The following is a 27,163-nucleotide window of genomic DNA, read 5'->3' on the forward strand; positions in this document are numbered from 1 at the left end:
AGAGACATGGTAAAAAATTAAATAAATAAAACCCACAATCTATTTAGATGCACATCACTTTTTTTTTAACAATTACAATTATACCTCCATAAGCTTCATGCCAGGTTTGACGATTTTAGCCACTGCAGCTGCGGTTGGAGATAAGTTGGTCAGCTCCTCTTCAGTGAGAGCTGGAACTCCTGTCCAGAAACACCACAAAAACCTTTATGCTTGGCTTTCAGCCAATGAAAACCCAAAAACCACTTTTGGCAGTGGGGGCAGTGTGCCAAGTCCTGCTGGAAAATAAAATCTGCATCTCCACAAACGTTGTCAGCAGAGGGAAGCATGAAGTGCTGTAAGATTTTCTAGGAAAACATGCACTAACTTGGAATGACACTCCAAATCATCACAGATTGTGAAAATGTTAAGGTGGATTTTAGATTCTGTTCACATTACAATTAATTGTCTTAGTTGCAAGTTGGAATCTGGATCGGTAATTGGATTAGCCTTGCTCCTCCAATACCCAGGAAGTTAATTACATCAACAATGGAACTAATATGATACTGGATCGCATCAGGACCCATCTCTATAAATAACCATCATGATTACGATGCTACATACAGTAACTGTTAAGCATCTTGCATTATATCGAAAAACAGCAGAAGCATTATGTAATGAATTATCATGAATTATCAATCATTTGAACGCAGAAACGCTCATATTAAACAGTGAAAACATTTAGAACAGACTTGTATGAGTATAAAAAGACTCCACACCTCTCCGCTTAAATTCTGCCAGGCGTTTGTTAGATTCCTCCAACTCCTTCTGCAGGTTTTTGATCTTCTCCTGCAGCTCGGTCTCCACCTTACCTCGGGAGCTCTCCACATCTGATAACTTCTTTCCTGTGGTTTTGTTTGCTGTAGACAGGAATATTCTATGAGCATTAATTGCTTACAAGTGTGTGATTAAAAAAAAAAAAACACACACACACACACTTAACAGGAGCAGCTGTAGACCATGAACCAACTGGATAGCAATGCACCAACTGTCTCTACTATAAATTTGGACATATGGGGTTGATTTCCAAGACAAGAATTAAACCTAGTCTAAGACAGGAATTAAACCTAGTCTTAGACTAAAGCTGTCTTTATTAGGGGTGGGAATTCCAGGGCGATATATTGTCTCCAGTACCCATCATATCATAATACTGTGATTATGTGATACTCGATACATTGCAATATCTGTGTTACTGAGTCATAGCGCCACCATGTGATAGCAGTATCTTTAGTTTATTTTCCAAAAAAACAAAATAATAATTTACCTAGTTTTATTTAAGAAAAAAAAAATCAAGCATCACTTTCTAATAATTTTATTTCCAATTTTCTGCCATTTTACCAACCCATTCTGCTGCTACTCAGCTGTATATCCCCCATCATTAGTGATGTCAGAACACAAGGAGGGTGAAGACTAGCACATGCCTCCTCCGACACATGTGAAGTCAGACTCCGCCTCTTTTCAAACTGCTGCTGATGCAGCATTGCTGAGTAGCATCACCGTGCACTCGGAGGAAAGCGCAGCGACTCGGTTCTGATACATCAGCTCACAGATCCCTTGCTGATTAACACCCTTTGGAGTAATGTGGGGAAAGAGAGAGAGAGAGCAAGGCCAATTGTGCTCTCTCAGGACTGCAGCAGCTGATGTCAAGCTGCATGGCCGGGATTCGAACCATCAATTTCCTGATCATAGTGGCAGTGCTTTAGACCGCTGAACCATTCAGCACTCACCAAGCATCTCTTTCAACATTACAGCTGCGTTAATATTAAAACGATGCCAAAATAACCCCCTTATATTTCAGATAAGGGAAAGTGCAAAAATATGTTACAGAAATTCACTCTGGCAGCTTCTATATAGAAAGATCTACAATTTCCATTACAATTCTACATTTTGAAAATCGCATTGAAACAGTAATTTAATTAATCAAATTAATCCAGTTAACATCCCATCACTAAAATTAATGCACAAAAAAAAAAAAAAATACTACAAGCTGCTCGTACCTTCTGTCGAGTCCTTCAGCAGCTTGTTCAGCTCCTCCACGGCTCTGCTGAGTTCTGTGTTCTTGGCCTCTGCGTCTGCAGCCGAGCTCTGAGGTCACACAGCTCAGGATTAGAAACAATACACACACTCCAAAACACTGAATAAGAGTTTACCACCACCACCATCATTAAACAGACCTTGTATAAAGTGCAGAGCCTGAGGTTAGCGTTCAGCTCGTTGCGGTACTTCTCCTCCATTGCGGTGCGCTGGTCCTTCTCCTGATACAAGATAATAATAATGATTCCATTAAAAATGCTTACTGTGATGCAGACAGTGTGAGTAAATCAAGCCTTAGCAACAGTTTCCCACCTCTTTCAGCTTGTTCAGCAAGTCCTCGGCCTTCTTCTGCAGGGTCTCACTGGTTTTCTTCAGTGCTGTGACTTCCTTCTGAAGCCTGGAGGCCTGCAGGGGGAGATGTGAGCTTTCAGTAACTGATCACTTGCACTAATCAAGGGCAGTCACATACAGGTGCATCTCAAACAATCAAAACCTAAAAATCAGTGTCTCAGAAAATTAGAATATTATATAAGACCAATTGGTACTTTTGTCAGTGTGGGCAGTGTGCCAAGTCCTGCTGGAAAATGAAATCTGCAGCTACATAGAAGTTGTCAGCAGAGGGAATCATCAAGTGCTGTAAGATTTTCTGGTAAAACTCTGCACTTGGTAATAAAACACAGTGGATCAACACCAGCAGATATCAGACATGTCTCTTTATCCAAACCATCACTGATTGTAGAAACTTCACACTAGACCTCAAGCAGTTTGGACTGTGTGTCTCTCCACTCTTCCTCCAGACTCTGCTCCCTTGATTTACAAATGAAATGTAAAATTTACTGATGATCAGTGATGGTTTGGATAGACATGTCATCTGCTGGTGTTGATCCACTGTGTTATATATCAAGTCCAAAGTCCGGCTACTGGCTACTATGCTTGCGCAAATCTCCACATCGAGCAAGGTTTTTCCCACTAGCAATCTAACACTCCTCCACTCACTGTGTTAGCAGCCAGTTGGCTTTTTTGGATGGGACTATACTCTTAAATGGACACTGGATTAAGAGTTTCGGTGGCTGGTGTCATCACTAGTAAAGTTTTTGATTAAATTACGAAAATTTTGTTCTAAAAGTAAAATAAAAAAATCTTTTTTTCAAGACCTATCAGTTTAGTAGAAGAGTATGAGTGGAATAAGCTAGCACCTCTTCATTCTTGCTCTCCAGAGTGCATTTAATCTGCAGGATCTCTTTGCCCCTGTCTCTGGTCAGTCTGAACAGTTCATCGGTCTTGGTCTTCAGCTCTGAGTTCAGCCACGTGTTCTGGTTCTGGAGAAGCTCTTTTTCCTGCTCCATTCGTTTCTCACGATGCTGACAAACAAACAAACACAAGTTAATTCAACTTCATAGCACAATGAGTTGAATACTCAATCTATCCATTATAATAGGTTCAGATTGAATTAAGGCTCTACCTGGTGCTGTACTGATATTTCTTAATTTCAGTCAATACAACATCATTTTGATATAGATATAAACAGAACAAAAGCTACAGATGTCTAAAGTAACAGGTACTGTAATATACTGTATATCTCTCACAACACTAATTGTTTTATAGATAAATGTCAACTTATTACCCTAAAATTACAACAAATGCATAAGACAATAAAACATTATTTTCAGATAAAACTAGACTACTTAAATATGTCTTAGAGTGACTACACAATTTTACATTAACAGCTGAAATATGTTGCTCTGTAATAATAGTAAAATATACCAGCTGTGCATAAAATGCTTAACAATAAGTTGCAAATATGAAGAGAACTTAAATACTTGACCAGATTTTGATTAAAAGCGTTCTTAGCAAAGTCCCAAAAAATACTTAGGTTCTTGATTAATTTAGTATATATTTGGTCATTAACACAATCTAGCTTGAGGACAATCTTAAGCTGTATAATGGCTAACAGGCGATGCTAATTGTTTTCAGAGCTGGACTAATCAATAATCGATTGACATCATTAATTGACATTGAAGATAACTGATTTTACCTGAATGGAAAGCTCAGATGACTGGATTTCATCCAGTTTTAGCTGGAGCTCATTTCTCGCTGCACTGGTTTCCACCAGTTTGTCGCTGATGCGTTTAAAATCCTCTGAGGAAAAAAAAAAAAAAAGAACACCCACATTTTAGAAAATTATAAAAAAAAAAAGATTTTCAAAAATGTACTGATATAGTAAATAAAGTAAACTGATACATGTAGTATTTTTTTTTCTTATACACTACACAGATAAAAGTTGGGACACATCCACATTACACCAAGAGGAGCTTTCATGACATCCTGTTCTAAACCCCAACACCTGGATTCAGTGACAGTAACAGGTGTGTTCCAATACATTTGTCCACATTAGCGATCTTTAAAAAGATATAAATATAGAAACGACTAAACCAGCCTGGATCAGCATTAAAGAGAAATCACATGTAAAAATGAAGTAAATAATACAGCTATTTTAGTGCGGTAGTTCAGTGTCATTTATACAAACTTAAACTGGCCTAGAAAAGAACGCCAATACTGCTGATAGATATTCATAAACAGCTGGAAAGCTGTAATACTAAAGCTATAGGACTTTAGGTCCACTGTTATCTTAAATTCACTGCATCCATAAATCCTTAAATAGAAGTAAGACTGTTTAAATACTGCTGTTGATGTTTAAATCCCTAAATAAATTGATTAAATGGTGTAGACTGATGACTGAAAGCAAGTAGTTTTGGCTGATAAATCTGTGTCCAAAAATGTTTGGTTTAATACTATGAGTCCAAACACTTGGCTCAATACCGGGAGGCCAAAAAGGTTTGGCTCAATATTGGGAGCCTTTCTGGCAGCAAAAAAAAAAATATGTAATTTATGTATGTAATTTATGTATGTAACTGCTTCATTTTACCTCAAAACTGTGAGATAACATTTTATATTTTGAGGGTAGAAGATGATCAAGACGAAAAAGATTATGCAGAACAGAAAGTTGGCTTTTCCAAAGTAATGTAAGATGTCTTACCGCTAAGGTTTTCCAGCTCCTGTGATTTCTTCTCAACGGAGCGCAACAGCTCTTTATTTTCTGCCTCAAGCTCATATTTGGCTTTTGAAGGTTCACTCTGAAATAAAATACAACATTTTTATAAAATAGGTAGTCCTAGAAATAATAAGTAAATAGAGAGTAAATGAAGAGCAATTCTAGTATTTATTATATAAGTGACGATAAGTTTATATATTATATTTTTTAAATAGAATATATATATTATAAATAGGTTTTTTATAGTAAAAAGTGTGAACTGAGAAAACATTGCTACAGTTTTACAGGTTTGCACTGGTTTAGACCCCTTACTCACCTGTTGTGTTGATTTCTCCTCTTCTTCAGTATCTTTTAGCTTCTTAAGCTCTTCAGCTAAACAAGATCACAAATGCATTCAAATTAAAATCATTACTTTTTTCGTTACATCACAGTAACAGGTGTACAGGTGGGCACCGAGTGGTCCAGTGGTCTAAAGCACTGCCACTTTGATTGGGACACTGTTGGTTCGAATCCTGGTTGTGCAGATTGCAATCAGCTGCCAGAGCCCTGAGAGAGCACAATTGTGCTGTTTTGCAACTCAGCAATGCTGCATCAGCAGTTCAGAAAAGAGCTGGAGTCTGACTTCACGTGTCGAAGGAGGCGTGTGCTAGTCTTTACTCTTATTATGTTGTGGCATCACCAGTGATGGGGATATACAGCTGAGTAGCAGCTGAAACTGGGCAAAAATGGGGGGGGAAAAATAGAAATAAATCTTGTACAGGTGTGTGAAAGACTTTCGGGTCCTTCACTGTAGCTCTGTTTAAAACTGTGTTGTGAACGAGAAACCAGGACTTTCACTGACTAGAACTTCTTTCATCTTAAGTGAAAAATCCAGGTTCTACTTGGGATTTAACAGCAGTTTGCTATAGGTATAGAGGCCTAGAGTTGAGTGCTTTAATCCTGCTTTTGCTCTGGAGTGACACACTGCCCCAAATGCTGGTGTGATGATCTAGGGAACCATTGTATATGACAGACAGTCACCCCTAGTAGTGATACGAGGGACAGTAATATCTTAGCAATATGTTCAGAACATCCTGTAGACATGCATTTTCTCTCATGGCAGGGCTTCCAACTGGCATTTTTAGCAGGATAATGACATATACACCCACATATCGTCGCTGTCCAATGAAAAACACTTATCTCCAAAACAGCAACTTTACAGGAGAGGGAAAAAACCTTGTAAACTTTCAATGGAAGTCAATGTAAAAACAGTTTATTTCAGGTAATTTTGAAGAGTTTCTATTGGTCCGTTCATCAAGAAATTTTGACACAGTGTAAAAGACAGTTTGTCTGTTCAAATTATGTACTAAACTGAAAATCGACAAAAATGGAGATAAGTGTTTTTCATAGGACAGCGACGATATGGATGTCAGTGATGCGCCCCATCAGGGTCAATGAATGGGACCAGGAGGGCTTAAACATCGGCCCCATCTGAGCTAAACACTGCACACGAGGGTCTAGATGGGACCCATGTGAGATTATGGCTAGTTGTAACAATCCCAGTAACAACATTGTACAAACCCATGCAGTGCCCATGCCCGCCTGGAGCCCACCTAATACATGTTCCTCCCACATGAGCATGTTATTTGACATATATATACAAAGTCTGACCTATAAAGTAAGAAAGGAAGGGGAAAAAAAGCTGGACTCACTCAGTTTGATGTTCTCCTCCTTCACAGTCTGGTGCTCTTTACTGTTTGCCACAAGCTGCTCCTGGGTCTCAGTCAGTTTCTTTTCGATGTTGAAGAACTGTTGTTCTGTACAGAAAAAAAAATAAAAATAATATCAAGCAAGACAAAACTATAGGTACATTTATGTTATATTAAACCTCCCCAAATCAAGCAACCAGGGCTACACACTAATTGTTTTCACAACCGTCCCGAAGCTTTCAGGTAATTTTTTTTTTTTTTAAAACCCTTTTCTGTGTTTTTCTACATCACCTGTTTAGGCTTTCCTGACTATATGCCCTTCCTCTTGCAGCAAGCTGCACTGCACTACTTTACACTAACAACTACACTATTGCATAATTCTTCTGATTGCTTAATTCTTGGTAAGTATCGTACTCGTTAGAAAATAAACTTAGTATCAATTTAGGGGAAAAAAATAAATAAATAAATGCGTCCACCAGTTTAAAAGATTCTTATTTTCTGGACCTGGACTACCCACCTGTGTGCAACTATAAGTTTAAAAAGGATCTCCGGTGGATTTGCTGTTTTACAGAGACTCTATCTAAGACTAGATCAGTGGCTGAACTGCACTTAGCAGGGCTTTATTACACATGTTGTAAAGTAACATGACATTGTAAAGACTGTTAATAGTGTAAAAAAGTTTTTATTTTAAAAAGTTTCTAACTGTTGTTTGTCTCGCTGGTTTCGCAGTGCTGATAGCCAATCAAAGGCGATTTGTTTCCATGTATGAATATACGTGAACAAAAGCCGAAATCCTATCATTTCTCCACCACCACTCCTCCATTAGACTAAAGCACTGTTATACCGGATCACCGGAGCACTTTTTTTTCCAAAAAAACCTGCTCACATGGCATTTACTCATACTAGAGACCACAACTAGACATTAAATGAATGAAAAAATGAAGTAATGAGACTTTTAAACAAACAATTATGTACGAATTATTTACAACTGACAACCACTTCTTTTCATTTCAAGGTATAACTAACAACGATATACCGATAAATCGCTGCGACCATAGATTCTATTCATTTAGAATAGGAGATTTCGTTCCACCTTAAATGCTGCAGCAGTTTCATGCTGGCGCCTCAGACTTAGCGTTAATGCTGCAGAACTTAAGGTGGAACGACCAAGTTGACTAAATTGACCAAGAAGCAAAATAGAGCTTCATATTAATAAACAGAGTTAACAGACTTAAATTTTAGAGAATTAACTAATATTCTTTGTTGCTTAAAGGCGTTAATATTAATAGTAATGTGTCAGAAACCCGCTGTTTCCCTCTCAAAAGCCCCAATTCAAACTCAGCTTGTTAGCCTCTCTGCTAAGCTAAGCTAAACTAGCCCTCCAGCAGCGCCACCCACCGCAGTCCGTCCTGTAGCGCTCGTGGCCGGATTTGAGGGAGTCCAGCTCCGCCTGCTGATCCGTGAGGAGCTTCTCTAGCTTGTTCTGAACCGCTTTGGGCAGCTTGTTCAGCTCCGTCCTCTCCAGCGCCTGCTGTAGAAGCGCCGCCATCGTTTACGGAGAGCAGGAGAGCAGGATAGCTGCCTAACGGCGCACACAGCGTAAGAGCAGCCGGGCGGGGAGCGTCCCAATACGGTTTACAACACGCCCTCGTCCACTTCCCCTTAAGATGAAGGGGAAGTGAAAATGGCCTTGCTAGAACAAGCCCATAGTGCATTGCAGTCATGTGTCATTCTGTAGTCCTCAGTATGCCCATATTTGGACTATGGGTCTAAGTGAAATTTCTCAAAGGGCAGAATGAATGGGCTTTAAAAAAATTGCCTCTATTACATAAACATATCCAGAAAGCTATATATTTTTTTTCTTTGTACATTTTTCTTCAGGACATCACTGGATCCTCTGAATTACGAGATCGTTTAGAAGTACAAACTTTCGTTTACAAATACTTTGTTACGTTACTTATGTTGGTTATCTATTCTTTACTGGAGTAGTTATTTTCTACTCCTTACATTTTTCACACAATTATCTGAACTTTCCACTCCTTATATGTTAAAAATAGCCTCGTAAACCTTGTTAAAGCTTCTTTAATTTATTTACATTGTACTAAAATGCATTCATTTTCATATATGCAGCTGAAACAGGAAGCCTAGTACATCCCAAATTTATCAACATTAACATTTATTAGAACATTATAGTCATGGTGGCTTTTAGAAAAATGTGTTTTGGAGAAGGGGGTAGTGCACTATAGGATTTTACACTTTTACTTGAGTAAAAAACTTCTACAGAAGTATTTTAAACTCTAGTATCTATACTTATACCTACAGTAGAGTAATGAATGGGAATCTTTTTTAAACAAATGGTTTTCTGGGGATATATGTGAGCAATCATGTAACTTACAATAAGTATGCTTTCTAGGGTAAATCTCAAGGGCAAGTGAACAAGGGCGCTTTGAAATCAGGAATGGAGCACTCCCAGTGACGCCACATTTGTGAGACGGCACTCCTCAGTTGTCCAATCAGGTTGCTTCTTTCCGCATGACGCGACTTTACTGCTGCAGCTTGTCACACGTAGCTGTGAGTAAAGCTGCTGCTGAGAGAAAGTGCAGAAACTGAGCTTCAGACAGAGAAATAAAGGTCAGAATTAAAGATTTACTCTATTTTCTTCTGCTGCAGGCTGAACACTTACAGTATTAAATGTGCTATAGTCAGAACTAGCTTTTAATTATGTGCTTTAATGGCCTTATCTAATTTTAAACTATTTTAAAGACACTGTTTTGGTGTTTTGTGTCTGTAAAAATAGATTTAACCACAAATAAACTCAATATGATGTTCAGTACAGTGATAGTTCCTCTATCTGGCTGGTTGTTTACAGTCTGACAGTCTCACAGCTGCTCATACTGCCTCTTATTGGGTAATTTCGTAATACATAGTACTTTGTATTAAAGACAAAATCTTATTATACACTTATTATAAAATTTTCAATCTTAAATGTGTAAAACCAAGCTTATGCTTAACACAGTATGTGTTTTTCATCAATTGCAAGTGGGAAAATTGCACATGTTGCATATTATAATTAACATGTAGTGCTGGGCGGTATGAACAAAAATGTGTCAGTATTTTTTTTTTACGATTCTGACAGTTTCACGATATATCACTGTATTTTTATTATTTATTTATTCATTTTTTTTGGCATGACTGGGCTTTAATGTAGGTTTGTGACTTACTGTGCTGTTAGAAGTACATATAATAAAAAAAAAACCTTTAAGGCTTTAAATAAAGTTTTTTGATATTTTTTTTATGTAATCACTTTTGGGTTTACTTTGTCTTACAATAAATTACACAGTATATAAAGAAATCAGACTTCATTAGCAGAAAAACAGCTGAAGAATATAAACAATAGACCTTAGAAAGAGATACACCAACTTTAACACTGCTTTCTTTACAAAACTAAATATGTTAAATAGTTCCATAAACGCTGTAAATAGTCCTAAAATATTTAAGATTTGAGTGTTCTAAGAGATCTTTCTTAAAAACTCTATTGCACACGTAAAACAAGTTTAATATCAATTTAAAATGGTTTTATTGAAGCCATTAGAGTATTAGAGGCATTGCAGTATTAAAATGATCCACAATGCCCTTCTTTCTCCAGTTAACAAATAATCTTTCAAGCTACAGTATTAATATATTTAAAAGGTCTATAGTTACTGCTCTTAAAGTTTATTTGCACCTCCTATCCAGAGTTTTAGGGAGTTTTATCTCTTGAGTGTGTGTGTTGTTGTGGCAGTTTATTAGTGTTGGTTTTATCTGTTTCTCTGCAGGAGTTGGGCAGGATGGGTCGAGGCTACACTGCAGAGGAGTGTGTGGAGAAGTACCTCACCAGCCTCTCAGCCGCTGCTGGATCCTGTGTAACTGGACTTTTGATTGGCCAGGTGAGGAAACTGAAAAGGTGCAATTGTCTAAAGCAAGCCCCAGTGCTGGTTTAGTGCTCACAGGGTTGTGGGTTCGATTTCCACATCCAAACAGTTTCCACTGTTGGGCAGCTAATGCCTACTCAGACTGAAGGATAATCAGACTGATTCTGAGTCAGACTGTGCTCATGTGATGTAACTAGGCTGGAGGTGGAGCGAGGCAGAGCAAGGCAGATAGTTAGAGCAAGGTAGAGGTAGAGTGTTGTGCAATAAAGCAGAGAGAGGCAGAGTGAACTAGAGCAAGGCAAATAGAAGCAGAGCAAGGTAGAGTGTGGTGGATTGAAACAGAAGGTGGTAGAGTGAGGCAAATAAAGGCAGAACGAAGTAGAGTGTGGTAAACTAAGGCAGATCGAGTCAGAGAAAAGTAGAGTAAGGCAGAGTGTGGTAAAGAGGGGCAGAGTAAGGCACAGAAAGGTAGACTGTGGTAGAGTGAGGCAAATAGAGTTAGAGTAGGGTCGAGTGTGGTATGGAGAGGCAGAGTAAACACAGCAAAGAAAAGTCTGGGAGAGTAAGGCAAATAGAGGCAGAGCAACATAGAGTTAAGACAAAGGGTGGTAGAGTGAGGCAAATAGAGGTAGAGTGAGGTAGGGTGTGATAGATTGAGATATAGGGTGGTAGAAGGAGGCAGATAGAGTTGGTAAAGAGTTGGCAAAGCAGAGTGAGGTAGAGTGTGGTAAAGAGACAAAGTAAGGCACAATGACGTAGAGTAAGGCAAATAGAGGCAGAATGAGGTAGAGTGTGATAGATTGAGCTAGGCAAATTGAGGCAGAGTAGAGTTAAGTGTGGTATGGAGAAGCAGAGTGAACACAGCAAAATAGAGTCTGGTAGAGTGAGGCAAATAGAGGCAGAGCGACATAGAGTGGTAGATTAAGACAAAGGGTGGTAGAGCAAGGCAGATAGTCCGAGCAAAGTTGAGTGAGGTAGAGTCTGGTAAAGAGACAGAGTGAGGCACAGCGAGGTAGAGTGAGGCAGAATGAGGTAGAGTGAACTAGAGTAAGGTAGTAAGGCAGTGAGGTAGAGTGTGGTAGATTGAGACAGAGGGTGGTAGAGCAAATAGTCAGAGCAAAGCTGAATGAGGTAGAGTGTGGCAAAGTGAGGCACAGCGAGGTAGTGTGTGGCAGAGCGAGGCACAGCGAGGTAGTGTGTGGCAGAGCGAGGTAGAGTGGTAGATTGAGACAGAGGGTGGAAGAGTGAGGCACATAGAGTTGGAGAAAAGCAGAGTGAGGTAGTGTGTGGTAGAGAGAGAGCTAGAGAGAGGCAGAGTGTCAGAGTAAGGTAGGGTGAGGTAGAGTGAGACAGAGTGTAGTAGAGCGAGCAAGAGAGAGGTATAGTGAGACAGATAGAGGTAGAGCAAGGCAGAGCTAAACAGCAGTGCTGAAAATCCTTTTAGGAGCTAAAACTAATTTAGGATTTTAGAATTTATTGTATTTCTCCTCAATGTTGAGATATCCAACAGCAGTACCACACAATTATAATTTTTTAATAAGGGCTGTGTCTTATTGTGTCATAAGCAATAATATTGCAAGCATTTTTGACACAATACAACAACCTTTATATTGTGATAATAGTGATCTTAAAAGCAGTCTATTTTGTATTTGTTTTGCAATATAATTTATATTTAACTGTTTGTTAGCAGTTTAAATGCATGCGCTAATATGCTGCGCATTAATTTTGCTGTTATTTTTGTTGCAATATTAGGGCTTGTTAAGTTAGTGTTTATGAAATAGACAAATGTTTATAGATTTGTTTGGGTTCTTCTGAATGTATGAAACTCTTATATTTATAATAAATAAAATATTTATATTTATTTAGTTTATTCCTGATGTTAATTGTAAAAATTAATTAATTATAGTGCATTATCATGCGTTCTAATGAATTTCCCTCTTGATCTGCAGTCGTCGGCACAGAAGGACTTTGTGGTGCTGGCGGTGAAAACCCCTCACAGAGAGAGCGAGGGGAGCCCGGGGGGCCGGAGGGTTTCCAGCCCACTGGATGATATTGATGAGGAGTGGGTGGCTGAGCACGCCCGGCAGGTAGGCGGAGTCTGAGGGCTGAAACTGGTGGTGTTTTTTTTTATTTAAGATTTTCTTCAGGGGAATATTTAACCTGTGTGTTTAATCTCACAGGTTTCTCGGATGTTGCCCGGAGGTGTGAGTGTCCTCGGCTTGTTTCTGATCACTCCTCCTGATCTGTCCAAAGAAGCACAGAACACGCTCAAAAAGGTGAGACTTAGAAACGGCGTATGGACAAACGTATCAGGACACCTGACCATTCTTTTTTTTTTCTAATATCAAGGATAATAAAATAGTTTATCCTGCTTTTGTTTCTACTGTCCAGGAAATATTTTTTTTAATATTTTGGACAAAGGTGTAAAAAGTATTGACATTCGTTACTCTGTAGGTAGAAGTATGATACTAGTATGGATACTAGTTTAAAATACTTCTGTAGAAGTTGAAGTATCAGCTCAAGCTTTTTAATCAAGTAAAAATGTAAAAGTACTGGTTTTAAAACTACTTAAAGTATAAAAGTAAAAGTAATGTAAGGGAAAAGATAAAGCCATTAAGTACAGAAGTTTAGGCAGAGTCCTATAGTGCACTAACCCCCCCCCCCCCCCCCCCCCCCCAAAACGCATTTTTCTAAAAGCCATAATGATTAGAATGTGATATTAAAATGTTAATGATGAATAGTTAGGGATGAACTAGGCTGTTCCCTGTTTCAGCTGCATATATGCTGATTGTAAGTGAATGTATTTTAGTAGAATTTAAATATATTAAAGGAGTTTAGTTGGACTGGAGTTTGTCTGGAGTTCTCTTGAGTCTCTGCACGGATCACCTTCATACTAGGCTACATACGAGTGTGGGGGGCGGGGCGTGTGCAGGTGTGATGGATCACAGTATAAACCAATAGGGTGTCGGAATGGTATATGTTTATACTTCTCAGCCAGTCACAATCACATAAATGAGGAGTCATATTCTATTGGGAGTACTTCTCAACTAGGTTTATTTGCATGTGTCCTTTTGCTTTTTACTAAATTAGTAAAAGTGTGTGTGTGTGTGTGTGTGTGTGTGTGTGTGTGTGTATGTGTATTGCAGCTCATCTTTGCAGTGGATAAGTACATATGTAAGAGCAGACTGTGGGATCTGTCGGAGGATGATGTAACTGACCGCGTCACACTGCACATCTGCTCCAAAACACGGAAGTATCCTTCATAAAAAGGTCACACTGGCCACTTTATTAGAACCACCTACAGTACCTATTTGCTTCCACTCGCTGGCCACTTTATTAGAAACACCTACTACAGTACCTTGTGCTTTCACATACTGGCCACTTTATTAGAAACACCTACAGTACCTTTTGCTTTCACTCACTGGCCACTTTATTAGAAACTCCTAACTCCTAATCCTGCTCATTTACAATGCATAATTCAATACTGGCTTGTATCTTATTGCTGTCATTAATGTTCCTTAACTTCACTGAACTCAGAGCTGTCTGTAAAACCTTTGATGTGAAAGATCCCAAGGTAAGAGATAATTATTTTATATATATATATATATATTTTTTTTTTTTTTTTGTATTTGCTAATTCATATAGTACCAATTAGATGTTGTACACACCTTCTCATTCAATGTTTTTCTCCATTTCTTTATTTAATGTACTTTCTACATTGTAGATTAATATTAAAGACATAGAAACAATTAAGGGACATATATGGAATTACGTAGTAAACAGTAAAAAAAGTGCTAGTCTTCCACAATAATCCCCTGATCTAAACCTGATGAACTGAGATGATGATTTGAGGTGATTTAATCGGGATGAGCTGGAGCTTCACAGCTTAAAGGAAAAGCAGCAACTATTGTTCAGCACCTCCAGGAACTCCTTCCTTCAAGATGCTGAGAAAACTATTCCAGGTGACTCTCCCTCATGAAGATACTGAGATTAAAATACCAAGAGTCTGCAGATCTGTCCTCAAAGATAAATGTGACACTTCTAAAAAATCTAAAGTATAAAACATGTTCTGATTAGTTTAACACTTTTTTTTTTACAGAATAATTCATCATGTGTTTCTGTATAGTTTTTAATATAGTCTTTATTATTAAATTTAAAAATTAAATGTACAAATTCATAGAAAGAAAAGGAAAACACATTAAATGAGAAGAGGTGTTTATAAACCTTTGACTGGCAGTGTGGGTGTTTTTAACTATTTGCTATTTGAATAAAAGCATCTATAGGTCATTTTTGACCCTGTTTGATGTATTTATGACTCCTCCCCCTCCTCCTCAGTGTTCTGCAAAGCCTGCAGACTGGAGGTATCAGTCTGGCATCTCGTTCTCTTGGCCCGTGCTGAACTGCTCTGTCAGAGTGGACCTGCAGATCCCTGTGACGGACTCTTCATCAGAGAAGTGTATAAAGGTGGGTGTTGACCTCTCACTGAGTTCAGACTTACAGACTTACTCCCAGAAATCAGTTTTTAAACCTTACTCTGCTATATTATCATTTCAATCAACTATCATATCATTCCAACACAATGGCTGAGATTTCTGGCTTAATTTCTATAAAATAGAAAGGAATGGATCCATGGTGTCTATTGGGGATGCAACGGTACAGTGTGGACACGGTTCGGTTCGTATCGCGGTTCTTGGGCCTGGGTTTTTGTTCGATATATATCAATATTATCTAGCTCCAACTAAACTCAAACTTTTTTTTTCTTGACAGGGAATTAGCAAACTTAAATCAAAGGTTTTTTCCTCGGTAAAAAGTAAAAAACAGAGATTGGGTGGGGGGTGGGGTGGAGACGGAGGAGCAGGGCAAGGGTGGAGACGGAGGGAAAAGCAGGGGGGGGGTGAGGAAAACACACGTGTTCTCACGTGCTTCATTGGCAGCACGCGCTCAGCAGCCCCTACCCCGGCCATGTGGCTGAGTCTGCCATCTAAACAGTGATGCTTTACTGTGGGGCTGTGCATTACTGAGAGCATTTGTTCGCTCTGTTAGTGCGCGCACCGAAATATCGTGGACCATCCGGGTATATCGAACCGAACAGGCCGAATCGAACGGTTCGATAAAATACAGAGTACCGTTGTATCCCTAGTGTCTATGCTTGTATACAGTCATTTATTTAAATGTATATTTACTACAAGTCTAAATATTAATTATAATCACTGAACATTGTAAATTATAACCACTACTGGTTATTTCAATGTGTGTTGTGTAACAGGATGGACTGAGGAGGTGGGCTAAGCAGATTGAAGCTGGCCTTTGTCTCATCAATGGCAGACAGACATCAGATGACTCGGAGCTGCTGTCAGGATCGGTGAGAAGCTTATACTCCATCATAGTATTGAGCTAAACCTATGATACAATAGTGCTGTGGAGTCAAATGCTTTCTCGCTCTGTTTTACCTGGAGAGCAATTAGAACAGCACTTTATCTGAGGAGCTCCTGCGACTGTTCCTCACTGTATGAAAGTTTTTTATCAGTTTTTTTACTATTTAAAAAGAGGAATGGAATTGCGCAATCGATCCACAGCTCGGAAAAAAGTTCCTCTCAGATGAGTCCAGAATCAGTCCTGGGTACAGAAAAATTTATTCGCCACAAAAGAAAAAACTCCTTAAAACTCTGGATATGAGGTGAAAATAAACTTTAAGAGCAGTAACTACAACCCTTTTAAATATATATATGTTTAATATATATATACTGTAGCTTAAAGGATAATGTAAATGCATATTGAACTAAATTTATTTGAGAAAAAAGAGAATCGTGGCTGATTTTAATAATGTAATGCCTCGAATAGCTTCAAAAATGACATATTGTAAATTAATATTAAACTTGTATCTTACTTATGCAATAGAGCTCTTGAGAAATATCTCTTTTGAATACTTAAACATTTAGTATTTTAGATCCATTTATAGTGTTTATGGAACTATTTAACATATTTAGTTTTGTAAAGGAAGCCGTGTTAAAGTTGTTGGTGTATCTCTTTTTAAGGTCTATTGTTTACATTCTGATGAAGTTTCTTTGTAAATTGTGTGATTTATTTTGTTGGACAAAATAAACCCAATAGTAAATCAAAGCCTTTATGTGAGACCTTAGTGTCACAAACGTATAATAAGGCCCAGTCAAGCTAAATTAAATGATATAAAAATGAAAAATAGTAATAAAAATACTGTGATATGCAGTGAAACCACCAGAATCTTGAAAAATACTGCGATATACATTTTTGATCATACCGCCCAGCACTACAATACAACCACAGTGACATTTGACAGCAGTACAATCACATGACAAAAATCATGGGACCCTTGCAGAAATCACATCAACATTCAGTGCAGGAAAAAATATAATAAAATAATTTCCAATGAAAGTTTAGAAGGTTCTGGGGTAGGTACAATCCCAGATCCAGTTTTGTCATTTGTACCTGTGATTCCTGTTTGTCCCGATAGAGAAAGAACGTGAAGACAAGTCAGCAGCTGACATTTCGAGCACAGATCCTGGTTTCTGAGGTAAGTGAAACACAGAAAGCACCTTTCTGTATCATTTTTTGAGTCTTTCACATCTCTGTGGAGGAATGTGGAGTGTTCCACTCTTCTTTGCAGAATTCTTTTAATTCAGACACATTAGAGGATTATCCAGCACGAACAGTCTGTTTAAGCTCATCCACAGCATCTCAATCAGACTTTGAATAGGCCACTCCAAAACCTTCAATTAGTTTTTTTTTTTCTTAAGCCATTCAGAGGTGGACTTCTTTGTCTGGTTTTGGGTCATTGTCCTGCTGCAGAATCCAAGTACACCTGAGCTTGAGGTCAGGAACAGCTGGCCCTATATTCTTTTTCAGAATTGTCTGGTAAACAGCAGAATTCCTGGTTCCATCTGTTACAGCAACTTGTCCAGACCCTAAAACAGCAAAGCAGCCCCAGACCATCACACTACCACCACCATGTTTTACATTCAGTATGATGTTCTTTTTCTGAAATTATGTGTTGAAACGAGACACACACCTTCCAAAAAAGTTCCACTTTTGTCACATCAATCAAAGTCAAAGAATATTTACCCAAACTCTTGGGGATCATCAAGATGTTAGTTGGTAAATGTGAGACGGGTCGTTGTGTTCTTTTTGGTCAGCAGTGTTTTTTTTGCCTTAGAACTCTCTTATTATTGAATCATTAACACTGATCTTAACCGAGGCAAGTGAGACCTGCAGTTCTTTAAATGTTGTTCTGGGTTATTTTCTGACCTTCTGGAGGAGTTGTCCATGCCCTTTTGGAATGATTTTGGATAAGAAAGGTCCACCAGCGTTCCATGTTTTCTTCATTTGTGAATAATAGCTCTCACTGTGGTCCGCTAGAGCCTTTTCTAGACTAATAGATGTCATTGACTTTTTCCTCTTCATAAATAAAATTATAATTTAAAAGCCCTTTTTTACATTTTATTTAGGTTATTTTTGTCGTATATTAAAATTTGTTTAATAATCGGAAAAATGTAAGTATGACAAAAATGCAAAAAAAATCTTTTAGGGGCAAATTGTGTATATATATATATATATATATATATATATATATATATATATATATATATATTCAGTGGTGTGAAAAATAAAACAAATTGAAGGTGCTTATTGGTGCTAATCTATCCTCATCAGCGTGGTGTGTGTAGGCTCTTTAGGTGTGTGAGTGTGTGAAGTGTATTTAAACCTGACCTGTTTGTAAATGTCTGTTGTAGGAGGATCCGGGGGCGGGGCAGAGGTGCAGTGCTGTGGTTCAGGCCTGCAGCAGGTCAGTGTCTGTGAGAGGAACCGTTCACTGCAGAGCGTACATCCACAGCAACAAACCCAGGACCAGACACGCAGCACAGGTACCAGAAAACTACCAGAACTACTGGTCAAAAGTTTAAGAACACTTCTGTTTTAAGTAGACCAGTAGCAGCGCTGCATTTACAGTTTACATTTTTTCAGTTTTTAGTTATTTTTTCCCTCTTAAAAACCCTGGAAGGTTACTGCTAATGTTGTATCATTTATAGTTACAGTATTCTGTACAATTTCAGTGTATTCACTAGACCTGAAGAGCTTAAATGGCAACAATACATAGAAAACTGTAAATGTTAAAAAAACTAAAAGTGTTCTAAAACCTTTAACCAGTCATGAATATCCAAATGATTATGGACACTCTCATCCATAAATCATGAATGGATGGATGATTTCTGGATTAATTTTCTTAACATAATTTTCACCATATAGTTTTAGAGGCTTTAATGAATGTAATTATGTAACTTACATAACCGTAAAAAAGGCACTTATTATGTAATGTTTAGGACTTTAAAACATGAAAAGTCACATTGTTTTATTATTGATCTAATATAATAATAGAATAAAAATATTCTATTGCATTTTTTTGGTGATCATGTTTAAAGGTGGTCCAGCAGTCTAAAGCGCTGATTCGAATCTCGGTCATGCAGCTTGCCATCAGCTGCCAAAATACCAATAGAGTACAATTGGCCTTGTTCTCTGGGTGGGTAGATGTGGCTCTTTCCCCTCATCACTCCAAAGTGTGATGTCGATCAGCACAAGGCGTCTGTGAGCTGGTGTATCAGAACCGAGTCGCTGCGCTTTCCTCCAGAGTCTGACTTGACATGTATCGGAGGAGGCATGTGCTAGTCTTTACATTCCTTGTGTTGTGGCATCACTTGTAATGATGGATATACAGCTGTGTAGCAGCTGAATGGGTGGGACAATTGTTTTTAATCTATTAATCTATTTTCTGCTTGTCCTCTACAGGCTATTAAGAGGGATGTAGTAGATACAGTTTCAAATCGAGTGGAGATGCTTCTGGAGGATCTGCTGCTGAATGAAGGAGGTAACCTGGGGTTTATCGTTATCATACATTCAGTGAAATATAAATCTGAAAGTGTTCAAAAACTTTAAAGAACTTCAGAAGAACTTCTCAAAACTGCTCACTAGATGGCGCCATTGACTTTTTTTTTTTTATCTGTACAATCCTTAATACAGCTGATTAACAGATATTGCTTTTGGGTTTGTGAACAGTGTTTTTTAGATATGAGGCTTTAATAAATACTGTGCTCATATTTGTATTATTTAATCATTTAATATTTTATGTGTTTCAGTTGAACCCATTGCTGATACATACTTTCTAGCTTGTCTAGTCACTGTAGAGAAGTATTGCCAATAGAATAGAACTCTCTGGATCAAGCAGATAATATGACCTTACTGGCATTATAGATAATGACTCAGTATACTGTGGAGCAGTTGAACTGTGTTCTCTAAAATGATGGAGCTCTGTTTGGTATGATTTGGTGATGGTCTTTATATCCAGTTCAACTTAGTCCTCATAGCAATGCTTCAAAATCTAGTAGAGAGTATTTCTGCATAGTAGACACAAACTCAAGTATAAGGCAGTAGAACATGCAAATGTTATTTGCCTTTGTACACTATATTGCCAAAAATATTTGCTAGCTTGACTTCACACGCATATAAATTTGAGTGAGATCCCATTCTTAGTCCATGTGGTTTAGGAGTGTGTTGATGGGATTTTCAGACCATTCTTTCAGAAGTGCATTTGTGGCAGTCTTCACGCTAAATCCCCCCAAAGATGTTCTGTCAGGTTGAGGCCAGTTAAGTTCCTCCACACCAAACTCACTCATCCATGTCTTTATGGATCTTGCTTTGTGCACTGGTGTGCAGTAGTTATGTTGAAATAGGAGGGGGCTGTACAGCAAAGTTGGGAGCATGAAATTGTCCAACATCTCTTGATATGCTAAAGCATCGAGAGGTACTTCCACTGGTACTAAGCGGCCGAACTCCTGAAAAACAAACTCACACCATAATCCTCCCTCCACCAAACTTTTCACTTGGTACAGTGCGGTCAGACAGCAAACACCTAAATTCAATATATACTATATATATTATTAAAAAAAAAAATATATATATATATATATATATATATATATATATATATATATATATATATATATTTATATTTATTTATTTATTATAATTTTTCTTTTTTCTTATTTCTCATATCGCAGGCAATGACAGTGAGCAGCAGGACCTTCCCCGCAGAGTGTTTGCCCCGCTGTCCGGCTCAGGCCTCACTGTGTGCGACTACATGTTCCCGGACGAGACTCCAGCAGACGTAGCTGAGCGTTTTAAAGAGCTGCTGGACTGGGATTCAGCAGAGGGCGACATAGACACCAGCATGGAGGCTCCAGGTACTGTTTACAGTAATGCATACATACATTTACAAAAGAACATTTTATGTGTCATTAAAACCTACACCTAAATTTTAAATGATTTATAATAACTTATAGCACTGTGATTCAGTGCCTGAAATATAGTACAGTACTGTATGTAGGTTTGTTGGAGCTTCATGTGACTAGGTGCACTAACTGTATAAAATAATAAAATATATAAAAATATTTTAAATATATCATATTATATTTATATTATATATTTTTTGATAAATAAATAAATACATTAATTAATCAATCAATCAATCTGCCATAACAAATGTCTCATGTCCCATGACTTATGACATGTATTAGCATTAGCATTAGCCGCTAACCGCAGCACTAGCTAGACGTCATTGCCTCCCGATAGCACTACACTCAGGAATCCTTAGTGTTCCGGTAACCCAGGGCGCTAGCCAGCTAGCTGTTTGACCCACGTAGCTTGTTTTAACATGACAAACACACAGACTACAGTCCAATATACTCACTTTTGGATTGGTGAAAGAGCTAGCGCTGTGGTTAGCAGCTAATGCTAATGCTGTTGCTGCACCCAGCCTTAGTGCTGAAGGAACTTCACTGAAAACTCACCCTTATAATGCTGCACTTCAACAGAGTGGCTTTTTCTGCTCCTTAATACCTGACTGGTAAAATTCATACATAAGGAGCACCAGATTATAAGGGTGTATTGTTGATTTATGAGAAAATTAAAGGATAAAGTCATCCTTTCATTCTTATACTGTCTAAATCCTCATGACTGGGTCAAATATGGGTTTAATGAAAAAAGGAACAGCACAGTCATCTTAAAACCACCTTTACACTAGAGGTTATATCGGACCCAACCCGAACCATGAACTGTCATTATGAGCCCAAGCCCGACCCGATCCATAAACTGTCATTATGAGCCCGAGCCTAACCCGACCCACCCCATAAACTGGCTGTTTTCGGGCTCTTTAAATGAGCGAAAAATGATCAGAATTATGTTAATTAACACTGTAACATAGAATAACTATTATTTAATTAAAATGATTTTTAAGAACAGCTAAACACAGCGCTGCAAGTCAAACGAGGAGGAGTTCACCTGCGAGAGAGAGAGATTTGCGTGTTCTGGTGTATGAGCTACTCACAGGTAAAGGTTCTCACATACTGTATCTCCTGTTTCTCTTTGATCTCCTCGTGCTCATATTCTAGTCCCATACATAATTCTGCAGCTCTCTCAGTGTTTTCTGTCGTATTTTACAACTAACACCGCGGACCACGAGGTGCCGCCGCACTGCCGCTGTTGTGCTGAATCCGACTCTCTGCTGAATCCGACTCCCACTTCGTGGACAGAATCGGCACAACACCCCCCGCTGTAGAACTGCGGGAGTGAAAACAGCGCTTATAAATAAATTAGGTTTTTTCACTTTCAGTTTTCGTTATTTGGTTCGTTTTCATTAACAATAATAATTGGTTACTTAGCAACATTGTGATTATCACACCAGAGCTTTATTTAAAAATAAAGATATAATTAAAAAAGAGATACCTACATCTCAGACCGGCCCAATGTCGGGTTCGGGCAGACAATCTAAGCTGTACTTTACTCCTCCTCTCCATTTCCTCCAGTTATAAACAGTATTCACCAGTTTGAGCTTCAACTCCTGGAACTTTATTAAATAAATACAGACTCTATATTTTAGCCTCAGTCTTCTCAGAAATCACCCACTCTTATAGCGATTAACTGAAGAAGTGGAAGCTCAGTTTCACTTTTATTCTTATTAATGTGGTATTTATTTCAGCATGTCGCTCTGCGCCTGTTTTGGAAGCGGAGGACAGATGTGGTGATGAAGCCTCTCAGCCAGTTCCACCAGTATCCCCCACTGAACCAGTGAAAAAGCAGAACTCTACACAATACTACGCTGGTATGTTATCTTCTAATGTAAACAAAGCAGCGGAGTGAATGTACGGATTTTATAGTAGTGAGGGGGGGGGGCATAGTATGCAAAAGTTTGGGCACCCTGGAGCTACGTTACTACATTGTTGTGTTTAAAGCTGATGTCTGAAAATTTGGGAATTTAAGGGAATCATCAGTCTCCTGAGAAATACTGAAGTTTTATGCCCATTTTTTATTTTAGAATTTATTTTTATGCCTCAAAAGTCAGATAATGGTACTGATAACACTGACCTATATCTTAAGAGGATCTGTGTGGAGTAAAAGTGAATTACTCACTGTGAGCCTCACTAATGACATGTATTTTCCATAACTCGGTGTGTGTGTGTGTGTGTGTGTGTGTGTGTGTGTGAGGTAAAGATATCATGAATTTTTCACATTCCTGAAGCCCCTCTCACACCACACTCCCTTATTCATCTCTCTCTCTCGCTCTCTTATTCACCTCTCTCTCTCTCTCTCTCTCTCTCTCTATATATATATATATATATATATATATCTTTTTCTCTTTTCAGGTGTGGCAGTGGCAGCAGCCGTCGCCCTTCTCGCCACAGCTACTTCCCTTCTGTATCTCAATGAGTAACCATAAGAAGACACACACACACACACACACACACACACACAGAGATAAAACATTCACTGAATCATAAATAGCTCTTTGCTCCCTATGTAGTGCATTTTATCAATTTTAAAATATTGTAATTGATTACATAAAAAGTCTTTAAACCATTTCAGCTCTGTTTACTCTGTTTATCACTAAGATGTACCAAAGCTAGTACGGTCCAGATTAACCCTCAAGCAGCTGCTAGAGAGTCCATACACACCGATCATACACAGCATTAAAATAATATAAAATATTGTTTTCTTTCCTTTTCATTTCTAATTTTTCCCATTTTCTCCCCAATTTACACGGCCAATTATCCAACCCACTCATTAGGACTCCCCCTATCACTAGTGATGCCCTAACACACCAGGAGGGTGAAGACTAACACATGCTTCCTCCGATACTTGTGAAGTCAGACACCGCTTCTTTTCGAGCTGCTGCTGATGCAGCATTGCTGAGCAGTATCACAGCGCGCTTGGAGGAAAGCGCAGCGGCTTGGCTCTGATTCATCAGCTCACAGACGTCCTGTGCTGCAGACATCACCGTAGGAGTGATGTGGGGAGAGAGCGCCATCTACCCACCCGGAGGGAGCAGGGTCCAATTGTGCTCCCTCTAAGCGCCGGCAGCTTGATGGCAAAGCTGCATGAGCGGGGGTTTGAACCTGCGACCTCCTGCTCATAGTGGCAGCGCTTTAGACCGCTGGACCACTTGGCGCCATAAAATACTGTTTTAAGCGCTATTTCGACTCAATCCTGACCTTAAAATGACTGTAAATGTAATAAGAGCGCTGATTAACACTCAATATAAATACTGGCACTACAGAGACCAGCTCGTCTACCTACACTAACCGTCACTAACACTAGCTGTTTGGCTGTAAAGACTTTTAAAATAACTTTTTACACAGTGTTGCAGAATTAAATTGTCCAACAGCACATTAATCACCACATGATCAATAAGTAAGTGGTGATAAGAGTATTATTGATTATCTATCTAGTTAACTATCCGACAGCTCAGCTTTAACTACTCAACTACTTAATGTAATGTAGACAACCAGTCTGTTCCAGCCAGGCCGCCTGTCAATCACTTCTTCATTTCTAAGAGTAGCCCCGCCTTCTAATGATAAAACAGCAGAGGGAATAAAAATGTGGTTTTATTGGCACAGTGAAAACTAACTGTTAGAAATGTTCGCTGACTCCACTTTTGAGAGACTTTGCTTTTCATGTTTTTTACACAATAACCGGTTCAGGTCAGTACTGAATATGTTGTGGAAACCCTGAAATAAACATTGAATTTTAAATTGGCCTTCTAATTAAAAGTAAAAAATTGAAAAAAATAAATAAATAAAAATAAAAAAGTATTATATATAATGTATGTGACATATTGTTAAATTTTGGATAGCCAGACAGTCAGTAAACTACAAAGCTTGTATGGCTCTATTTGAGATGAAGTCCTGATGATGTGCTGATGGTTTTAATTGGTTAGCAGTTTAATATTTGGCTATATTCCAGCCAGGAGGATTTTTCTCATGGATTGAGTTTAAACCGGTTGTCTCTGAGCTGTGGGCTCTTGCGTAATTCTCACCTAATTGGAGTATTTATACTCTGCTGCTTTCCGGAATCCTCACCACATGATTCTTTCCCTCCCACTCAGAGATGATGTACATAATTGCGCTCGGCTCAAATAAATAAAAAGTTACAAATGATATGTGTGTGTGTATTTTACTTCATACACATATGGGTTCCTTGAATCAGTGCTATGGAAGAACTTCATTTAGTTATGAAAAGAACCTTTCAGTGGAAGGCTCTGTAAAGAAGAACTGATGCACCTGAGATGAGTGGATGTGAAGAACCTTATTAAAGAGCCACTAAACCCTACACCAGGGGTGTCCAAACTTTTTTTGTTGGGGGCCAGAAGGAGAAATATATTTGAAGTCACGGGCCACAGACTCTGTAATAAAACAAATAATGAAATATACCACTTTAAATAATATTTTTTTCCTGATTATTTACACACCATTTTACTTGACTAACTATCTTTATCTTAGACATCTTTTAGACTCTTTGGCCCGTTTTTCTGTGCTAGAAATGCGCACCCTCTCCGCTTTTAGACACTTTTTTCCCCCGTTTTTCACTGTATACCTGTAACTCTACCTCTTCACTACTTTACAACTGATGCTCTCAAACACATTAAGAGACAAGAAATTCAAGTAATTAACTCTTGATGAGTTCAGCACAGCTGTTAACTGAACCACCTTTACCACTTCTTTATTTACTAAATAATTCCTTACGTTTTTCTAAATAGTTTGGATGTGTTTCGTATTAATCTACAACGCAGAACGTTTTAAACCACTAAATTCAAGGTGTGTCCAAATATTTGACTGGTACTGTATAGAATTTTGAGAATGAGAAACGTTACAAGTTTTTTTGTAGTTTGTATGTTTATAACTAAGAATTAATAAATAAAATCTTTAACTGAAACATACTTCGGTAATTAAATGAGCAGGAGTAGAGAACAGCTGTTGCTGGACACTGATGCTACCTGGAATGTTCTCCAGATCTCTACAGCTGCTTCAGTGCTGTCTCATTCTACCACACACACACACTCACTCCCTCAGCTATTTAACCCCACAATGATATCATTACCTGCAATGTGTTTGAGGTTTTATGAGCATGTTTACACAAAGGAGTGTTCCCTGAAACCAGCATTGCAATCCTACAGCCATTCCCTCATTCTGTCATTCAGGCCTTTCAGATCACATTATCAGACACTTACCCTCCCAGCAGACGTCGCCTGATATTCACCACCATGTCTGTGCTCGTCTGTACTTTCAGTTTGACTGCTTAACATCATCGTACAAGTCTGAGTAATCATCTGCTGATAGATAGCTGCCGAACAGACAAGCGGCTCTACGTCTACATACAAAACAGGAGATCCTGCCTACATATCCCATAAGTCAGTGCAGCATTCTATAGCTTCCTATAAAGCTTGGAACATGGTAAAAGTCATGAAACATAATACAAGTTCCTTTCCCACGACTTCTGGCTGTTAGGCGTAGGAACCAACTCAATATGTCATAAGACAATTCTTTACAATACTTTACAACATCTGCATTACTAAAACGAAAATACTCCAAAATAGGTAAATACCGTTCAGAGAATTAAACCAAAGGTATGAAAAGTATTTCTATTCATTACTCTGTAGGTACAAGTATAGATACTAGGGTTTAAAATACTTCAGTAGAAGTTGAAGTATCAACTCATGTTTTTTTCTTAAATAAAACAGTAAAAATACTGGTTTTAAAAGTACTTAAAGTATAAAAGTAAAAGTAATGTAAGGGGAAAAAAGGACAAAAGCTTAGGCCGAACCACAGAGTCTTATAGTGCACTACCCCAAAATACATTATTATAAAAGCCATAAAGACTGTAATGTTCTATTAAAATGTTAATGTTGATAATATAATTTGGGATGCACTAGGCTGTTTCCTGTTTCAGCTGCATATATGCTGATTGTAAATAAATGTATTTTAGTAGAATGTAAATATATTAAAGAAGCTTAGCTGGACTGGAGTTTAACTGAAGTTCTCTAAAGTCTCTGCACGGATTATCTTCATACTATACTACACACAAGT

General features: G+C 38.3%; 2 protein-coding genes across 3 annotated transcripts in view; one reads left to right on the forward strand and one right to left on the reverse strand.

Moving 5' to 3' along the window:
• The window catches only part of tpra (translocated promoter region a, nuclear basket protein), a 47,517-nt gene extending 39,101 nt beyond the window's left edge, over window positions 1-8,416 (reverse strand). Inside the window, exons 1-11 of one of the 2 annotated variants that reach the window (XM_049466841.1) lie at window positions 8,209-8,416; window positions 6,814-6,918; window positions 5,439-5,494; window positions 5,108-5,204; window positions 4,106-4,209; window positions 3,267-3,431; window positions 2,383-2,475; window positions 2,211-2,291; window positions 2,034-2,121; window positions 756-896; window positions 85-179 (exon numbers count right to left, since the gene is read on the reverse strand). In XM_049466841.1, coding sequence (XP_049322798.1) covers window positions 85-179; window positions 756-896; window positions 2,034-2,121; window positions 2,211-2,291; window positions 2,383-2,475; window positions 3,267-3,431; window positions 4,106-4,209; window positions 5,108-5,204; window positions 5,439-5,494; window positions 6,814-6,918; window positions 8,209-8,359 — 1,176 coding nt within the window. In that variant the 5' untranslated portion in view covers window positions 8,360-8,416. The remainder of the gene's footprint in view (window positions 1-84; window positions 180-755; window positions 897-2,033; window positions 2,122-2,210; window positions 2,292-2,382; window positions 2,476-3,266; window positions 3,432-4,105; window positions 4,210-5,107; window positions 5,205-5,438; window positions 5,495-6,813; window positions 6,919-8,208) is intronic. The other variant, XM_049466842.1, reaches the window with a different exon arrangement.
• Window positions 8,417-9,292: 876 nt separating this feature from the next.
• On the forward strand, window positions 9,293-25,237 carry odr4 (odr-4 GPCR localization factor homolog). Its single transcript, XM_007245058.4, has 14 exons — window positions 9,293-9,441; window positions 10,626-10,736; window positions 12,671-12,808; window positions 12,902-12,997; window positions 13,868-13,974; window positions 14,259-14,295; window positions 15,057-15,185; window positions 15,988-16,083; window positions 17,212-17,271; window positions 18,488-18,619; window positions 19,539-19,617; window positions 20,807-20,989; window positions 22,783-22,905; window positions 23,447-25,237. Exons 2-14 carry the CDS (start codon window positions 10,638-10,640, stop codon window positions 23,512-23,514), a joined length of 1,347 nt encoding a protein of 448 aa, XP_007245120.1. The 5' UTR covers window positions 9,293-9,441; window positions 10,626-10,637; the 3' UTR covers window positions 23,515-25,237.
• The last annotated feature ends 1,926 nt before the right edge of the window (window positions 25,238-27,163 follow it).

Source organism: Astyanax mexicanus, chromosome 18 (assembly GCF_023375975.1).
Source record: "Astyanax mexicanus isolate ESR-SI-001 chromosome 18, AstMex3_surface, whole genome shotgun sequence".
NCBI lineage: Eukaryota > Metazoa > Chordata > Actinopteri > Characiformes > Acestrorhamphidae > Astyanax > Astyanax mexicanus.

Bases quoted from the DNA above. Each gene is read 5' to 3' on its own strand.
- odr4 (XM_007245058.4), top strand. From the start codon at position 10,638: ATGGGTCGAGGCTACACTGCAGAGGAGTGTGTGGAGAAGTACCTCACC. The intron at 10,737-12,670 runs GTGAGGAAACTG...CTTGATCTGCAG, and splicing joins CTGGACTTTTGATTGGCCAG to TCGTCGGCACAGAAGGACTT. The intron at 17,272-18,487 runs GTAAGTGAAACA...TGTCTGTTGTAG, and splicing joins CACAGATCCTGGTTTCTGAG to GAGGATCCGGGGGCGGGGCA.